General features: G+C 38.7%; 2 protein-coding genes and 1 long non-coding RNA gene across 3 annotated transcripts; 1 reads left to right on the forward strand and 2 right to left on the reverse strand.

Moving 5' to 3' along the window:
• Positions 1-3,041: 3,041 nt before the first annotated feature.
• Positions 3,042-5,075, reverse strand: LOC143417104 (uncharacterized). The gene has a single exon (XM_076882733.1). It carries the CDS (start codon positions 4,722-4,724, stop codon positions 3,489-3,491), a length of 1,236 nt encoding a protein of 411 aa, XP_076738848.1. The 5' UTR covers positions 4,725-5,075; the 3' UTR covers positions 3,042-3,488.
• Positions 5,076-13,263: 8,188 nt separating this feature from the next.
• LOC106676946 (uncharacterized) lies at positions 13,264-14,429 on the reverse strand. Its single transcript, XM_076882734.1, has 3 exons — positions 14,152-14,429; positions 13,994-14,047; positions 13,264-13,874 (listed from the first exon to the last, which is right to left on the reverse strand). The coding sequence occupies exons 1-3, from the start codon at positions 14,254-14,256 to the stop codon at positions 13,587-13,589; spliced, it is 447 nt and encodes a 148-aa protein (XP_076738849.1). The 5' UTR covers positions 14,257-14,429; the 3' UTR covers positions 13,264-13,586.
• Positions 14,430-17,005: 2,576 nt separating this feature from the next.
• On the forward strand, positions 17,006-18,234 carry LOC112430583 (uncharacterized). Its single transcript, XR_003022085.2, has 4 exons — positions 17,006-17,069; positions 17,176-17,311; positions 17,440-17,493; positions 17,663-18,234. It is a non-coding gene; the product is annotated as an uncharacterized LOC112430583 (long non-coding RNA).
• Positions 18,235-18,967: the final 733 nt, after the last annotated feature.

Here is an 18,967-nt window from a genome sequence, read left to right on the forward strand (position 1 = left end):
AAAATGTTTTCATTAATATTTTAAAAAACCAGCAAAACACCTCCCCCTGCTGGCCACACAGAGAAACAATAGATAAAACCTGAGAGCTGCACAGTTGCAGCAGTGTGGTTTACGTCATTGTGTTGTCAGCCTGTTTTACACATCGGTGGTTTCTTATTGACGTGTAAAAAGATCTGAAATCGTAGTAAATTCAGCTGCTATTGTGGGCTGGGGATGATTTACACTTAACATTTTAATAACTGGGTACTGAATGTCATAGGCCCAATGTTCCCTCTAATTTTTCACGTGTCTGAGCGAACACACAAACTCCCTGAGCGATCCCTTGGACCACTGAGCGACATCAGACGTGTGCACTGTGGTCACGCCGGCATCGAATCCATCCAAGTTTCATGGTTTATTAAAAGAATCAAATTACAGCATTTACATTTATGTTAGACTACTTTTAATTAACTGCTTTAGCCCACTTACACTGAAAATGTAAAAACAAAAAAGCGGCACATAAGGACGCTGTCATAGCCTGTCAACCACGTTGATTAGCTGCGCATATACGCATTATTGGCTGGACTATGGGATAAGGTGGCATCGTTCCCATATGGGAGCAACCAGTCACTTACTGACCAACACTGCAAAACAGAATTGTTAAAGTATTAATTTTAATTTCAATTCAGGTTAGATCTTTTTTTGTGCACAAAGCAGAATTTCTGTGCGCAGAGACTGTGCCAGCAGTGCGCAATTGCGCACGTGCGCAGCTTAGAGGGAACATTGCATAGGCCCACTAAAAGTTACAAAATAAGCTACTATCAAATACATTTACTGTAAACACATCAGAAGGTTCTTTATGTGGCAAAAAGTTAGATCTATACAAAATGTTGCAGGGAAACGGAGAAGGAGCCTCGTATAGGTTTGAGTTTTATTCACATCTGTTGTGCAGGTACAAATAGCAGAGTGGAAAACTTTATACTTTGTGTTTGCAAACATTAATTTATGAAGATTAATTAACATGAGTGTAGCACAAAGTAAAGGTGAAAGCAGTATTCTGACATGACAGTGCAATCAAAACACATTTTGCCACAACAATCTGTGAATAATTGTGACAAACAGCTGTCATTTTAATATTGGACAAACTAGTTGTGCAGCCCTAACCTGAAATCTGCTGTTTGTTCTGAATGAAAAACGTTAGTCTTTGGTAAACATTTTAATCGCATTTATAGATGCAATGTGTTATTTCAGTTAAGACTAAATGTTACCACACGTTCCCATCATTAGAGCGCATTTAAAGTGTGGAGAAGTCTGTGAAGGTTCTCAGTCATCCAGGTCATCGTAGTCTAAGGAGCTTGGAAAGAAAAGCGTCTGGACTTCTTTGAGTTACTTGAAGACGTTTCACCTCTCATCCGAGAAGCTTCTTCAGTTCTAAGGGTCAAATGGTGGAGAGTCCAAGCTGTATTGAAGAATTTCTAACTTCATGTAGGCTAAACAGCGGCCTAGAATTAGACTCAAAACCCTGCAGTGCCCAAAATAAAGGGGGCATTAATGTGCCAGATTCTACAGAACACCAGAAATAACTGCTAAGATGGGTCCAACACATCTGAGTTCATGCTGGAGGAACTGTGGGACACACTCTGCCAACCACACTCATATATTGTGGCTCTGCCCTAAACTCTGTGTATTCTGGAGGCAGATATTTGATGCTCTCAAAGACATTTTCCAAGGTAAATATTCCACTAAGTCCTACAGCAGCAGTGTTGGGAAGGATTGCAGAACATATTGACTGCAAAGCCAAAAGTTACCTGCTAAATATATGACTCACTGCAGCCCTAAAATGCATAACTATCAGATGGTTAAAACCAGATATAATCTATGGATCCATGTCTGTCTGATGGAACAAATTACATACTCAGACTACAGAAACAAGTCTTTGAGAAACGGTGGGGACCCAGGTTACCTTTCCTATTACAATGAAGAACACCACCTAGTTTTGTGAGCTCTCTCTCTCTCCACACACACACACACACACACACACACACACGCACACACACACACACACACACACACACACACACACACACACACACACACACACACACACACACACACACACACAGCATGTTATGGCAGTTTCAGCTGAAACTATGTTTCAAACCATAATCCGGGTTTTTAGTTCACCATTTATGAGGTTTCAAGAAGAAAATAAAAGACAGATCTGAATGTTTGAAAATGTTTTGGAAAGATTCTGTAAAGATGAGATGAAAAATACTCAAAGGATAAATTTAATTGGTTTATTATTTAGATAAGAATAACAAGCAAATAAAGGAAGAAACAAGGTAAAATGAAGTAATAATGAAAGAAGTTAAACAAGTAAATGAAGAAACAAGGTAAAATGAAGTAATAATGAAAGAAGTTAAACAAGTAAATGAAGAAACAAGGTAAAATGAAGTAATAATGAAAGAAGTTAAACAAGTAAAAGAAGAAACAAGGTAAAATGAAGTAATAATGAAAGAAGTTAAACAAGTAAATGAAGAAACAAGGTAAAATGAAGTAATAATGAAAGAAGTTAAACAAGTAAATGAAGAAACAAGGTAAAATGAAGTAATAATGAAAGAAGTTAAACAAGTAAATGAAGAAACAAGGTAAAATGAAGTAATAATGAAAGAAGTTAAACAAGTAAATGAAGAAACAAGGTAAAATGAAGTAATAATGAAAGAAGTTAAACAAGTAAAAGAAGAAACAAGGTAAAATGAAGTAATAATGAAAGAAGTTAAACAAGTAAATGAAGAAACAAGGTAAAATGAAGTAATAATGAAAGAAGTTAAACAAGTAAATGAAGAAAAAAGGTAAAATGAAGTAATAATGAAAGAAGTTAAACAAGTAAATGAAGAAAAAAGGTAAAATGAAGTAATAATGAAAGAAGTTAAACAAGTAAATGAAGAAAAAAGGTAAAATGAAGTAATAATGAAAGAAGTTAAACAAGTAAATGAAGAAACAAGGTAAAATGAAGTAATAATGAAAGAAGTTAAACAAGTAAATGAAGAAACAAGGTAAAATGAAGTAATAATGAAAGGAGTTAAACAAGTAAATGAAGAAACAAGGTAAAATGAAGTAATAATGAAAGAAGTTAAACAAGTAAATGAAGAAACAAGGTAAAATGAAGTAATAATGAAAGAAGTTAAACAAGTAAATGAAGAAACAAGGTAAAATGAAGTAATAATGAAAGAAGTTAAACAAGTAAATGAAGAAAAAAGGTAAAATGAAGTAATAATGAAAGAAGTTAAACAAGTAAATGAAGAAAAAAGGTAAAATGAAGAAATAAGGAAAGAAGTTAGGAGAGAAAACCCCAACAATCCCCTCTGAGCAAGCACTTGGCGACAGTGGGGAGGAAAAACTGCCTTTAAACGGGCAGAAACCTCCGGCAGAACCAGGCTCAGGAGGGGACAGTCAACTGCCGGGACTGGCTGGGGGGGTTAACAGAGGTGGAGCAAGACGAGGCTACATCAGGTGAGGAAGCAGTAGCGTCTCTCCTCTGGAACAAGTGGAACCATTTTTTCTTTTTTTTCATGCACTTTTCCACGAGCGCTTTTTTCTCCAGGATGAGATTTCTCAGCTCGTCGATGGTTTCTGCGTTTTTTTTCTTCAAGTTTCTCACATCTTTGTTCCACCTCTTCCAATGCTGCTTGTTGTTCTTCAAGCTTGTCTTTGAGTTGTTTGGATGTTGCCTCCTGTATCAGCTTGTCCTTGTGCATGTCTGCATTTCTCTGTTGGACCTCTTTGTGCTTGTCTTTTAACTGCTTCTTTCTTTTCTTGATTTCTTGATTTTTGTCTTCATGTATTTTGTCTTCTTGTTGTTTTTGTGACTGCATTTGAGTGTGTTCACTCTTCAAGTTATTGAATTCCACCAAACGCCCCTTAACGAGCTCGGAGTTGTTTCTCGCTATCTGATCGATCCTTTTCTGCATCTGTGAGCAGCGTTTCTCCAGTTTGTCCCTTTCTTCTTCCACTTTAGTTGCTTTGTCCTCCAGCTGATTACAAAACTCTTGCAGTTTTAGATTTTTAGACTGAAAGTCCTGGACGATGCGTTTTCGTTCTTTCAGTCTTTCCTGCTGTTGCTCTTTCTGTTGAAGAAGGTCTTTATTTTGGCGCAGTGTTTCATCCAGGCTTTCTTTCAGCATGCGGTATTTTTCCTGCATGCTCTTCAGTTTGTGCTGCATGTCTTGTTGCTTTTTGTCCTGCTCTTCCTTCTGTTGGAGGAATTTATTCTTTTCTTCCACAGCTTCATGGAGCTGTCTTTGGAGGAGCAGATTTTTTCGGTCCATGTGGTGGAGATCCCGTTGTATCTTATCAGTCATCGTTTTCTTGTCTTGGAGCTGGTTGGTCATTTCTTTTAGTTCTGCGCGCTTTTGCCTGTTTTCTTTATTGAGGTGCACAATCTGCTCTCGGGCCTGAGCAAACTTGATTCCCCAGCCCTCATTAATAATGTTTATGTCCGGCTGGCGCTGTTGTCTTTCTTCCAGCTCTTTATTTTGGGCTTCCATTCGTCTACACTTGTCCTCCAGTTGATGTTTTTCTTCTTCAATTTGTTGCATTTTTTTCTGGAGAAGGTAGTTTTCCTTCCTACTCTCCTCTAATGCCCTTTGGAAGGATGAGATGCCATTTGGGGAAATTGGCTGGCCACGCCAGGAAGGAGAGGCGGCGTAATCTTTTTGAATTGGTTGTTTTTTTCTTGGAAACATGTTGGAGTTTCTATACGATGACTTTGAAGAGCTTTCCAAATGTTTCTGTGGTGAACGTTTTGTATGCTGCAAACACAGATGCTGCTGAAACGAACTAAATCTTGCTGTTTCTCACCCCTATTTAAGGAAAAACATCAAAGGACTTATGACGTTCTATGACATCATCACTCCCTAAGCCAATGAGATTGTCACAAGACGTTTTGGAATGGGGTGTTTTTTTTTAAACTGTTTTCAAACTTAACTTAAAATTTCAGTGTTTCCTAGTTGTGGACTATTGGTTAGTCCAGCCGATAAAGAAATTAATTGTCACAAACATCCCTAATATTACATAACAGACAACAGAAAACAAGACAGTTTTTTTTCTAATAGAGGTATAATAAAAGTTTTTTTAATTATCCTACTTTTTATAAAAGAGAACATTTATTAAAGAGTATGTATTTAATTAAAAAACTCTGTTCATCTAAAGCAGGGGTCAGCAACCTTTAAGACCCAAAGAGCCATAATTGGCCTATCTGGGGTTGAAAGGCTCGATAAATGCACGGCGTTTCGCCGGGTACACCGGCTTCCACGAGTGTGATGCTTATTTTGAGCGATGAAAAAATAACAAAATATAATTTTATTTGTATAATGCAAAATCACAATAGTCTTCCAATTTAGAACTACAAGTAAAAAAAAAATCGAGAAGAAAAACGAAAGAAAAATAAAGTATCGCTATTTACCGTCAACTAACAGAGTTCTGTCATGTTCTCGTGACAAAGTGCCAAACTGGCCTCAGTCGTGTTTTTCTTTCTTTCATCTTCTCTTCTTTTGTTGTTTTGTTTGAAGCATTTGTTTAATTGTTGTTTTTTATTGTGTGGAAATAATTTTTCTGAAAATATAGATATAGAGAAATGATATTATATATAGTTCTATATAAAATGTGTACAAAGGAGAAAGTATATAAAAGGGTTTTCTCAGTGGGGGATCTATGCATGAATTATTTTTAAAGACGCGGGGAAAAGGACACTGTACCTGTCGATGCACGTTTCCCAAGACTAAACGAGTCATATCGCTCCATGTTTGCTACTTTTGGTTTTTGGTTTTCTCCCGCAGAGTAAGAGCATCGCAGGAGCTCCTGAAGTCAAACGACGCCTCCCAGCACTCATTTATTAAAACGGAGTCGATGCCAAAAGTCTTAAACGTTAGAATCAAAGCAACAGCTGTGAACTCAGTCATGGTGTCATGTGCAGCCTTCATCTTACTGTCACTACTTTTTCATTTTAGGGTACGTGAGGTAAAGCGTCCGTCGATGTAGCTTGATTGTACAAAATTATTTTTCTACGTTATTAACAAAACAGAGCAGAGACTGATGCTGCTCCTGTCTGACCCCCTTGTGTATGGCACGTGTGTGTGTGTGTGTGTGTGTGTGTGTGTGTGTGTGTGTGTGTGTGTGTGTGTGTGTGTGTGTGTGTGTGTAGGAGCGGCAGTCGCTGTGTGAGTGTGATATCACATCTGCATCACTCAAGCGTAGGCGGGCCCGCGTCAGACAACAATAAACAAAAAGCAGAAAAAGGCCAACAGTAAAAACTCAGACTCCAGCATGAGCTCCTTCCTGCTGCTTAACCAATCACCTTCCTCCATATCATCACTGCTCCCTCCCTCCTCCTCTCTCCATCCTACACCACCTTTGTTATTTAACACCGACCCCCCCCCCCCCCAAACTGATAATCAGACAAATTCCCAAACACCTGACTTCACTGTGTCGACACCGTTCCTGACTATTTCTGACCTCAGGTCAGCTCTGCTATTATCCTCACATTAAGGGTTCGTTCACCTGCCTGCAGATGATCTGTGAGCTCGTCGGTTGTAAATTAAACTCTAAGCACACTGAGGGTAACCGGGAGGCGTTCAGGGCCTGCAGTGCAGAGCTGCAACATGACAAAAAGGGATGGGGGCTCAGATCTCCTGAACAGGGTAGAAACAACACGGTGGGTTTGTGCTGTTTGTGATTCCTGCTCCGTCACTCTGGTGGAGACGACTGCAGCTCAGCAGCGCTCCCTGCTGATCCTCTGATGAAGATGTCAACAGTATGTAAACTGAGCTGATGTGCTGCTGTTTGAGCCCACGTGGTAGCGTACGTCCAGTATGGGAGAACTTAGTCACCGGTGCTGTCTTTGCTTGTGCTCTAGCTTTAGCCTGTTTGATTGTTTGTTTTCTATTTTATTACTGCCTAAAAGGGGAGGTGGGGGAAACACATGCCTGACTTCTCCTGTCAGAGGTTTTGTAAGCTCACTGGAAGGGAAACGTGCACAATGTAAATCATAAAACAACTGACTGGGGCTGTGCTGCAGGTGGATCAGTGCTGTGGACAGTAGCTGTGGAAAAGAGACTGGACAAAGACTCTCAGCCTTAAATACAGGACAGAGGATGATCCGATCATCTTTCAGCTAACAGTGTCGAGCAGAAGGACGGCCGGCTGATGCGTCCGTACGAACCCTTTTGTACTCACTCCTGTGTATAAGGAGGCGGCGAGGGGTTGTGTAGTTAACCTCAGGACCACACAGCTACAGCAGAGGAGAGAACACAAACGAGTCCTTTCATTCGGCTCTGTTCTTTCGCCTTGTCTGTTTTATAAGCTAACACTAGAGGGCGCCATTGTGGCACATTCAGCGCTCACTCTGAGGTCACTGGACAGAGAAGAAAATACCAATCTGGGAGACGGATGGAGACGAAACATCTGGAAGATCAGAACTGTACATTTTTAAGTGTAAGAAAAAAAAAAACCAGACAAAATATTTGTAAATATTAAGTTTCTTGTTTATTTATACATCCGGCCCTGTATGCTTCAGGAAAAACTGAACAGGATGGAGGTGGACCCCTGCCTGGTGGCTTGGATCTCCGACTACCTCACCGACAGACCACAGTACGCCAGGCTGAAGGACATCACGTCTGACACTGTGGTCAGCAGCACAGGAGCACCACAGGGAACTGTGCTGTCCCCTCTTCTCTTCACCCTGTACACCTCTGACTTCTCTACAACTCTGAATTATGCCATATTCAGAAGTTTGCAGATGACACAGCCATCATGGGGTGTATCTGGGATGATCAGGAAGAGGAGTACAGAAGTCTGGTGAGGAACTTTGTCGCATGGAGTCACACAAACCACCTGCAACTCAACACCTCAAAGACTAAGGAACTGGTTGTGGACTTCGGGAGGTCCAGAGAAGGTCCACTGCCGGTTCAGATAGAGGGGGAGGAGGTGGAGGTGGTCAATAAGTACAAGTACCTCGGGCTGTGGGTGGACAATAAACTGGACTGGTCATGCAACACAGAGCACCTGTATAAAAAAGCCCAAAGCCGACTGTACTTCCTCAGGAGGCTGAGGTCTTTTAACATCTGCAGGAAGCTCCTGAGGATGTTTTACCAGTCAGTGGTTGCTGGAGTACTTTTCTATGCTGTGGTGTGCTGGGGGAGCAGCACAGCAAAGAAGGACTCATCCAGGCTGGAGAAACTGATCAGGAAGGCTAGCTCTGTGGTCGGCATGAAGCTGGACACTCTGGTGACAGTGACAGAGAAAAGGACATTAAAGAAACTGCTGGACGTTATGGACAATGCTGGGCATCCTCTGCACACGGCCATTAACAACCAGAAGAGTCTGTTCAGTGACAGGTTGCTTCTCTCAAAGACAAGAACCAACAGACTTAAAAACTCCTTTGTCCCACACGCCATCAAACTGTTTAACTCCTCTCTGGAGGGGAGAGGGAGGGGAAACAGGAGGACAAAGGAGGACAAAGGAGGGGGGAACAACTAAGCTGTAGTGCCTCTTCACCTCACTGTACAATACCTTTGTGCAATACTTTTGTAAATAGTCAACAGTGCAATAGACCTCAATACTTGAAATGTGCAATTCACTTGTATTTTTATTTTTATTCCTATTTATTCTATTTATCCCCTTCGTATATTTTATTTATATTTGTCTCTGTATTTATGTGTGTGTGTGTGTGTGTGTGTGTGTGTGTGTGTGTGTGTGTGTGTGTGTGTGTGTGTGTGTACATATATATATATATATATATATATATATATATATATATATATATATATATATATATAACATTCTGTAACTGTAACTTCTGTCGGTGCTGTGCTTTTTTGGAAACCGAATTTCCCAGAGGAACCCACCCGAGGGATTAATAAAGTTCTATCTTATCTTATCTTATTTTATGTTTTGTTTGTTTGTTTTTTGGAGTGAATGAATGATATGCTTATTTTGTGATGACAAAAGACAACAGGTGCAGTTTGTAATGAGAAGAAAAAAATGGCCGTTAGCTAGAGGTTTCAAATGAGTTCATCCTTACCACCGATCAGTTTTGTCTTTGTTTTTTCAACATTTATTTTATTTTTGTCATAACGTTGATCGTTATCATGTGACCATCCTGTAGCAGGAAGGTCGCTGTAGCAGAAGTCATCTCCACTGAAGCCCCCTCACAGCAGAGGGCCAGTCATGCTGTTTATTAGCATTTGCTAGTTTTCAGTGAGAAAAAACATTTTCATCAAGTTTTAAATCCTTTCGTTGCTCTTTTCTCTGCGATTGTCATAAAATCGTCGTCCTCTTTTCAAGCCTTAGCTCGCTTTTATTTTGAAATATGAGTCTTGTGATCAGAGATGAATCTGTGCTGCATGATGTGCGTAACATCAGAGCGATAAAAGCCAGCTTTGCCTTTCAGTGATTCGCAGTAAGGACATAAATGACCTAAACTGAGACTGAAAAAAGTGCAGTCAGTTAAATGTTAGCTCACCTAACATGTAGCAGTGTTTACATGTAGCCATGTTTGACAGACTCCAGGGCTTTGATACCATAAGATGCCTCATATCCTCACAGACTCATGAGATCACACAGGTGGTCTGACCTGCTCGTGTCACACTGTGCTGTCTGTCTGTCTGTCCGTTGTTTTTCTCCTGCAGTGATGTTATGTAGCAGAAAAACAGTTGGATGCTGGAAAAGTGCAGAGCGATGGGTGACGTGTGGAGAACATCACAGTCTGTGTGTGTTCAACAGCTGTTAGAGCCACACTTTGTCCTTTCTGTGGTATAACTGCTGGATTTATTTTATTCCAACACTTAGAAACTGTCAGCAAAGCAAAACATGATGATTGGATGATCCTGTGTCACGTCCACAGTGTCAAACGTGCACAGAGACAGTGACACCCACAGAGAAACCCTCAGCTTGGTGTCCATTGCAAATCTGCACCTGTTGTCTTGTTTCTACTTTCTTTGTTGAACTCAGAAACTCGAGACTTGAGATGAAGAAAAATGTTAAATAATGGAATAAAAAAAAGATGATTATTAAAAAAAGTAAAGTAAAATTATATAAATAAATGAGGTGATGATATTTCTGTTTACTTTAGAAGTTATTATACACTGTATGCTGTGATTCTGATCTGGGAAACATTAAAGACATTCATAGCCAGACTGCTGACTTTGTGTTTTTATTCAGTCGCCTAACAGAAGTGCAGTAAGAAACGATTTAGCCCATCCTGATTTCTTAGCTGTTTGCATATTTGACACACTTACGTGTTTCAGATCGTGAAGCAAATTTTTATGATAGATAAAGACTGTAGGTTATAAGCGTAATAAGGCATCCAACACCACAGACAAAAGTGTGCCATATGCAGGTTATTTCCCCAAATCATTAAAACACTACTGTTACCATAATTTGCCCAAACCATGGATCATCCCATGTGTTTAATTAAAACTACTGTAACCAGTAACTTATCTTAAGTAATGTCACTCACTTGTTTTCACACTTTGAGCTCAACACCTTAAAATGAATAACGATATGATAATGAGCCCCACACTAAGATGTTCTGTAATCACTGCACAACCGTCTTCATTTCACTCATGTCTGCCTGTGTGATGCCAGAACCCTTAGAGAGGGAAAAAAAACATTAGCCAGCGGTTTGTCCTGGCAGGTCGGGCCTGGATCAACAGATTCCAGAGGTGTTGCTGTAAATCATGTGGTCAACCCTCCTTGTCTGTGAAAGGAGTGATACTGATTTTAACACAGTATGTGTTTCACATTGAATACACATTTTCCTCCTGCAGCATTTAACATTTGCCAACAATACAGTGTGTTACTGTAACCAACAAGCAGCCAGGAAAACACAGTTTTCTCCACACAAAATCAGTAACACAGAAAAGTGCTATCTAAAGGGTTAGGTCTGCAAGGCCCGCCCACACTCATGTGGACCTCCAGTCTCCCCCTCCTCTGGTCTCTGTCATCCTCCTGCTCCTGCAAAAACAAGCAAACAAAAACACATACATCCACCCTTTTTTCACTGTTTAGGGTTTATTAGGCATTAGCATTGATTAATCCTAAAATAGTTACCGTCATCTCAATTTCAAGTCAGTCACACTTAGTCCACATCATCAGTCCAGCCACAGTCCAATCACATGCATTTATCCAGTCACATGCAATCGTACCAATCATTGCTGATAGTGGAAAACCGCGCATGAATTTAAATATCCACTGACAGCAATATTACATCATTCCAAAAATAAAAACAATTCTTGTTGCTTTTGAAATGGATTGAATCGCTACAATCCTTTTAAAAACAGGACTTACCATTTAATATGGTCAGCGTCCTAGGTAGGTGAATTTCCTCAGAAGCCCGTTGTAATCTAGAGAAGCTCACCTTATATTTGCTCTCAATTAAAGTATTTTATAGCGCTTTTACTTCCAATCTTGCAGGCCTGCTTTTAAATCATCAACACACAAAATCTGCATCACTTTCAATAGAATCAATAATTTTATTTTTCTTCTATAATCCCAAACTTCAGGTACTGGAATGAAATAACTCAAATCTATGTAAACTATTTACATACCATTTTAAAGGTGAAAGCTGTCAGCGTGATTTGTTGTGACAATATTTTTTTGTGTTGCAACTCACTTTTCTCCTGTGTTTAAGATGAGCAGGGTTAAGAGTTCTGTCTACTTGTGGGGTCTCTGGTTTCTACCTTCGCTGTCAAACCTGCATATAATCAAACTCATCACTGACTGGACCTGAGGACCATCAGAAACCTCTAATATCTCTAAAATTTAGAGTCATTCTCCTCACATACAAGGTCTTGAATAAACAGGTCTCATCTTATATTAAAGACCTCATAACACATTACCACCATAAAAAAACCCACCTGTGCATTGAATCATTAGTTGCTATTATTGAACTCTGGCTCTTTCCCATAGGGTCTTTTATCCTCTGCTCTTTTCTTTTTCTCCTCACCCCTAACATCTTGCAGGAGATTGCTGCCTGTCCCTGAGCAAGACTCTGCTGGAGGGTTCTTCCTGTTAAAAGGGAAAACACTGCCACTGAGTTTTTTTCTTTAATATTTTAGGGTCAATATAAATTACACATTATGGAGAAATACAAAACTAGATAAAAGATCTCTTCATCTGGTTTAAAGAATAACGAAGTAATGTAATCTATTTATCTGTATCTAACAAAGCTCTTATTTTCTCCAGATCTTTCACTGGCCTGCTAAACATGCAACTAGAGCTATTTCTTAGCTTTAACCAATGACTTTATAGTAAATAGTGTGGCTCAACATGTTACAGTACTGAAAATTCTACAACAGCTTGTGCATCTTGCTCCGTGCAGACAGATGCAATGAAGTAAAAAATCATCTCACCCTGAGCAGGGACTTATCATTATCAGCACTGCGGTGCGTTCACGGTACATTGGTAAACTCAACACTCAACACACAGTAACATTTAAAATAAAATAAAAATAAAATACCATTGCCAATAAAATAACCCTGGGTTACACTCAGGAAAGCAAGCCTGAGCTCTGCGTGATCCGCTAATGATGCTACTACTGAGAGTAAAGTCTGGCTACACAAATACGTGAAATGTATAAAAGCCATTAATACAGGAAACCAGTAAAGGTACACAGCAAAATCTCCAGTGTTAAATTAACACTAGAGAGTGTCTATATGGGTCCACACCTCTGAGTGTTAAATACAACACTGTTGAGTGTTAAATTAACACTTTTGACAGTGTTATATGTTTAAAAGTAACCCAGTCAGTTTTGAAGATTAACAATGGCTAACACTAAGCAGTGCTGGTTTTCTAACACTGGAATATTTCTAACATTTTGAGTTATTTTCCAGTGGACCCATATAGACACTCTCTAGTGTTAATTTAACACTGGAGATTTTGCTGTGTATAAATATAGATGGAACATGATGCTTATGAATGTACATCATGGACAAATAACGCCAGTATTATGGCTTTCATAATAAAGATGTCTGTGCTATTGACACGCAGATGTGGTTAGCCCAATTCAATGCAAAAATATGAATGCTGCAAATTACCATAAAAAATAAATGAATAAATAAATGATGAAAACATTCACAACAACAAGAATAATAATAATAATAATAATATCATTTATATGATAAACATCAGCATAAACCTTCTGGTGAGGGCATACTTGCATTTCACAAGAATGTGAGCAGGTTATTAATCTGTCATCTTATTGCTGAAGAATAGAAACAATAACAGTAGTAGGTAAATGTCTTTATTGTGTGGCAGTTTGCAGTTTACATAAACATTGTTTCCACTTTTATATCTAAGTTATGGCAGAAAAACAAGTACCAACTGGAAATGTATTCTTAAAAGTTGTCATCAGCACATATGAGTCTGCGCACAATGGTAGCTGATAGTGAAATGTTTTTTCTTTTTTTTTATATCAGACAGTAAAGAAGAATGACAGCTCTAAAAAAAGTTAAACTGAAGTTAAGAGAAGCTGTACTATATGAAATAGAAACTAACCACAGATATAAAAGATGCATTATTAGAGAAAAATTAAATGACTGACATGAAATTTACAATTCAGCTTGCTTTTCCTCGAGCACTTCAATAATTCTTTTCAGTTGTCCCAGTTCCTTTTCACTTTCCTCTATTTTCTCACCCAACTCCTCATTCTCCCTGTCAATGTTAGCCTTACTTTCCTTGACGGAATTCTTAATGTTCTCCATAAATGTATCAACTTGAGGAAAACCATCAGGTAAAACTTTTGCAGATTTCTTCACCAGTGCGATCAACGGGTCCATAAGGCTCAAGTATTCACTCAACAGTTCAGAACCGTAGTTCACTCCTTCCACACGCTTAGCCTGATGGGATAAAATGTAACAGTTTCATATTACATGAATGCAGTTTACTATGTTGTAACGTTATACTGGTCACATATATCCACAAGTTTCTCATAGCGGTTCTCTGAACATGCACTGACCTTCAGTCTGTCCATTTGTTGTTTTATGTTCTGATAGTTTTCTTTGAGTTGTTTCTGAAAATCCAGCATATACAGTTATTAAAAGAATTTAAATTACACCAGCAACTTTGTTTGTGGTGACTCGCAAAATTACTGAAGCTTAAGAAAAAACAATTTACCAGCTGGTCCTTGTCTATCAGTGCACTTGAAAGGCAAACCAGAGACAGCAGGGTGAAGATGAGGAACAAGCCTTTGGTGGTGCTGCAAACAGTCACTGATGCCATTGCTGTTCTTAGCAACTCTGTCTCTAAGTCAAAGTTGTACAGCGTTAAAATTTGAATGGAAGGTTTACAAACTGCAGCTGACTGTCTTCATTATCCAGTGGAGTTATCATTCAAAAAAGTGCAACTTTAAGGATTCACAAAGAATCACAACTGAAAAACTCAAATTACAAATCAATCCGAAACATTTTAATTTCTACATTAAAAAAAATGTGAAGTCTGTATAAACCATGTTACAGTGATTTACTTACCTGTGATGTTAAAAGAAGCTGATGAATGAAGGAATGAAAATACAGCACATCACAAAGTTCTTTTATACATGCTTGTGGTTACACCTCCCATTTTGCGCAACTGTTTGTGTGTGTGCCACTGTCAGTGTAAAAAGTGGGATAATGGGTATTACACATCCTGTGTGTTGCATTCTTTCATTTCATGAGAAACTTTACTTATTGCTTGTTTTGTTTTTTTCAGGAAAATGAAACTACATTTACAGGAAAACAAGATTCACAAAGGTGAGGATTTATGGCCTTGGCAACTGCCATTGTGTGAGTGCTTGTTTCTTTTGCTCTCCTCCACTCGTTGCCATCTGGTGTGAGTGTGGCTGTGAATGACAGGTGTAGCAGCCCTTGGCATCAAGAACAATAGAAGAGTCTCTAACGGGTGCAGCCATTTATTTCCTCACCAAACACGGCTCATTCTCTGGACATCGTTGAGCACCGTGAAAACTATAAAATAAGAAAAAATTGATACCTGTACAGTCCCCTTGAACCTTAGCAATAAGCAATATCAACAAATGCGCTTAAACTAAATCAGGTAAATTTAAAGAAAAAAATTAAGTAATTCTGAGATTTACAGTCATTGCTTAAATAAAGCAAAAAAAAAAGGCTGCTTAATCGGCATCAAGGTGTTTCACAGTTCAGTAAAAGTATAACATCAGATCACATTGCATCACATACCTCAGTCCACTTGCCAAGGGTGCAAACTCCCGTGAACATGTAAACATTCGTCCTGTTTCTCATGGGGCGCTGCTAGCTTGAGCGACACACGTCTAAGTTATAAAGGGTTCAGAAAGTGTGCTTCTTAAACTAAAAAGGAAAAAATATTCCCATGTACCTAGGGAACCTGTTCTGCCGTCATCCATTGGGGGCACACTGCACAGTTTGCCTGCCACCCGGGGGTAAGCAGAACTATTTCTTTACTTAGATGCTATTTTTGGTGGGACAATCTGGAGAAAGATGTGAGGAACTATCTCACGGCCTATTCCATCTGCGCCCGGAGAAAGAGTAGCACATCTCGAGCTGCCACGTTGCTGAAACCGTCTACCCACATTCAAGTAAGACTGTCATCTTCTTGGTTATAGACAGATCCCCGAAGGCTGCCCGCTTCATTGCTCTCAATAAACTTCCCACTGCTTCTGAAACTGCTAAAATCTTAGTAAACCATGTTTTCAGACTCCACAGAATCCGTACAGAAATAGTTTCTGACAGGGGGCCTCAATTGGTCCCCCAAGCCTGGAAGGTTTTTTCCTGTTCTTCCTTAGGAACCAAAGTCTGCCTGAGCTGTGGATTCAACTTCCAAACCAATGGGCACACAGAGAGGCTTAGACAAGAGCTTGAGGCCGCCCTGCAGCCCCAACCTATAACCCTTCCACTTGGCCTACTCAGTTGCCCTGGATTGGTTGCTGACAACTTTTTAACCTCTTTGGCTACAGTTCAGTCTCCGTTAAAAGCTTCTGTGGATTATGAACCATCTTTGTTCTCTTCTACAGAGTTAGATCTCACAGTGCGTTCTGTACAACTCCAATGTCAGCAGGTTTGTACATCCTCGCACCGCTTATGATAGAATATAAATTGCACTAAATGTGGACGTACATGGTGACGAAGGCCAACTGACATTAAGTTTGCCAGTGCACCCACATGCAGGCATTGCTGCACAACTAGAGCATATTTAAGAATTATATCTTTTTAAAGTAATCACATTTTATATTAAATATAACAGAACACTGACCTTTGGTATTGAATCTAAAGAAGACAGTTCTCCTGAAAATTAAGGTAGGACAGAAATCACTGGTGATATGATTTAAACAAATAAAAATGAAATCACATTTGTTAGAGCGAGCTACTATAAGTTCACAAAAACAAAAGCGAGGAAAACAGGGCTATTTACACACACACACACACACACACACACAAACACACACACACACACACACACACACACACACACACACACACACACACACACACACACACACACACACAGAGATAGGAAGAGGGGAAATGGATATAAATGCAGACAATCACAAGGGGAAGACAAAAGTCAACCGAAGACACAAAAGATGACCATCAAAATAAAGACAGGGGAAAATCCAATGTATAACTACTAACCATGAACACAAGAAACTCACACTGAACAGGAAAACATGACTTTGGCTAGTGTTAAAATTAAAACCTTGACAAACCCACTGTGCATATAAAAGAAAATAACAAAAGACAGATTTAAGGAATGTGAAGCATTTTATTAAGAATTCAAGGTAAATAACGGCATTGCATGCGCTAAACTTTGTGGAAATGAAGTTCGCGTTTTCCTGTAAAACAAAAGTGAATATTACCACTTCTAGAGAACATAGGCACACAGACACACCCACAGACAAGCCAAGTCACGCACAGGTAAGCTGTGTCATGGGGAAGGGGGGAGGGGACACTAGAAGCATATAAAGCATTTTGTGGTGTGAGCCCTTTGTATTATCATTCATCAGTTCCCCTGTAGCAGGTGGAAAAACCCCAGCAACACTGTACTATAAGAGGATATTGCAGGTAGATTTTTATACAACATTTCCACTCAAATTAAAACATTTCACTTTAAAGATTTAAGAAGGAAATTTATAAATGTACTTTATGCTTTGTTTGTTTTTTTTCCCAGAACAGTGATGGCAGCTGTGAACTTATCCAGAAGCAAAGGAGTGAGTGGTGTCACAACCATCAGGGGTTTATTCATCATTTTCACCCTGTTGGTTCTGGTCAACCTTTCAAGTTCACTGATAAAGAAGGACCAACTGGTAAAATGATTGTGATATATTTCTATCTATATTTTTTGATCTGCCAGTTGTAGTTTTATTTTGTTACACTGTTTGCCTTCACATGTTTCACATGGCTGCTTGTGGACATTCTCTATCTGGATTTGCAGGAAGAACTGAAAGAAAACATTCAGAAGTTACAACAAGCAGCAGTGACAAGGAAGGTGAGTCTGTCTCTGTCCATGTTGTGCTCATGAATGAGTAATGTGGAATGTCTATAACTGCTAATATAAATATTTATAAATCTATTAAACAACCAAAGCCCCCCCCCCCCCTCCAAAAGAATATAAAAGTAGCTTTTACACATTTGTCTCGTTTCATTTTCTCCTCCAGGATAATCTCAAGTTAGACAGATTCTATATTCCACTATTCTATGATGATTTTATGCACTTAATGGACATTTTGTCTGAAACTCTAAATACAACAATGGGAGATTTTCCACCAGTGTTGGATTTAATGAATGACCTGAAAACATTCCTGAAAGCCACCAAGAAGTACATAGACAAATACCTTGAGACGACAGCTGGAGAAATCAAGGACTATGAAGAGAAACTAAATGTTGTGATGGAGCGGCTAACACACCTAGAGAAACATAAAGATGAATTGTAACACATTAGTCTGCATCCGTCTCTTATATTGTGTGTATTCTGTTTGTAAATCTTCTCCTTTGTACCGTGCAGTTTCAGTTTCAGTTTTTGCCTTGAGAGTGGCCTTGATATTTTAAATTGCTGAATAAAGCTAACTGTAAACTTGTGTTTGACCTGAAAAAATAACTTGTCAAGTTTTTTTTTTTATCATTATCTTCATTATAAAAAAATTGTAATGCAAGTACAAACCAATGATGATGGGGATTTTGTGTGTGAAGTAGTTGATAGTTATTATTGATTTATATAAAATACTTTAATGTGAATAAAAATTGTTAATAAAACTGTTATCCTTTGCTTTTAGTTTTGCCTTTTTTCCCAGAAGGAAGTACGGCATCTGTGGCTGATTGGTGTCCATTGTTTACTGACTCACCAAATTTAAATTCTATAACCCACAAAGGAGAGAATATCAATCAGCTGTTTAGCTGCTTTTGACTAACTCGTTAATATACTCTATGTTTTATATATCCTTTCCTTCATTGCCATTCTGAAATAAAAGGGCCAGTCTATGTTTTCTAGTTATACTTCAATGAGGTGATGAGGATAATGAACTATCTGGTCAAGTTCCCTTTAATGCTACCAGACTAAAAGCACAGGAATATTGTAGACTAAATCTATGATTTTTATGAAAACATCAACCACCAAAGATGTACATTTCTTTGTCAAGTACAATTAGTAAAATGAACTATTTTAAAGGATATCTGAAGAATCATTGTCTGTGAATAAAGACATTAAAGTTGTAATAAATACCTATTTTTACAAACTGTGAAATTCACAAGAAAAGACGACAGCTGTGGCTGACTGCTGAAATTGGCAGTGTGCAAACCTACAACACATGCAATCATTATCAAATGATAACATGTGAGAAACACAGAAACAAATAGATGCAAAAACTTCTACTTCTTATACTTTTGTTTTCAGTGTTTGCATCACATTATGAACACTAGTATCTCCATAGATAGTTACCAGGTTATAAATATATTACTTCATGCTA

The sequence above is a fragment of the Maylandia zebra genome, linkage group LG3 (genome assembly GCF_041146795.1).
Source record: "Maylandia zebra isolate NMK-2024a linkage group LG3, Mzebra_GT3a, whole genome shotgun sequence".
Taxonomy (NCBI): domain Eukaryota; kingdom Metazoa; phylum Chordata; class Actinopteri; order Cichliformes; family Cichlidae; genus Maylandia; species Maylandia zebra.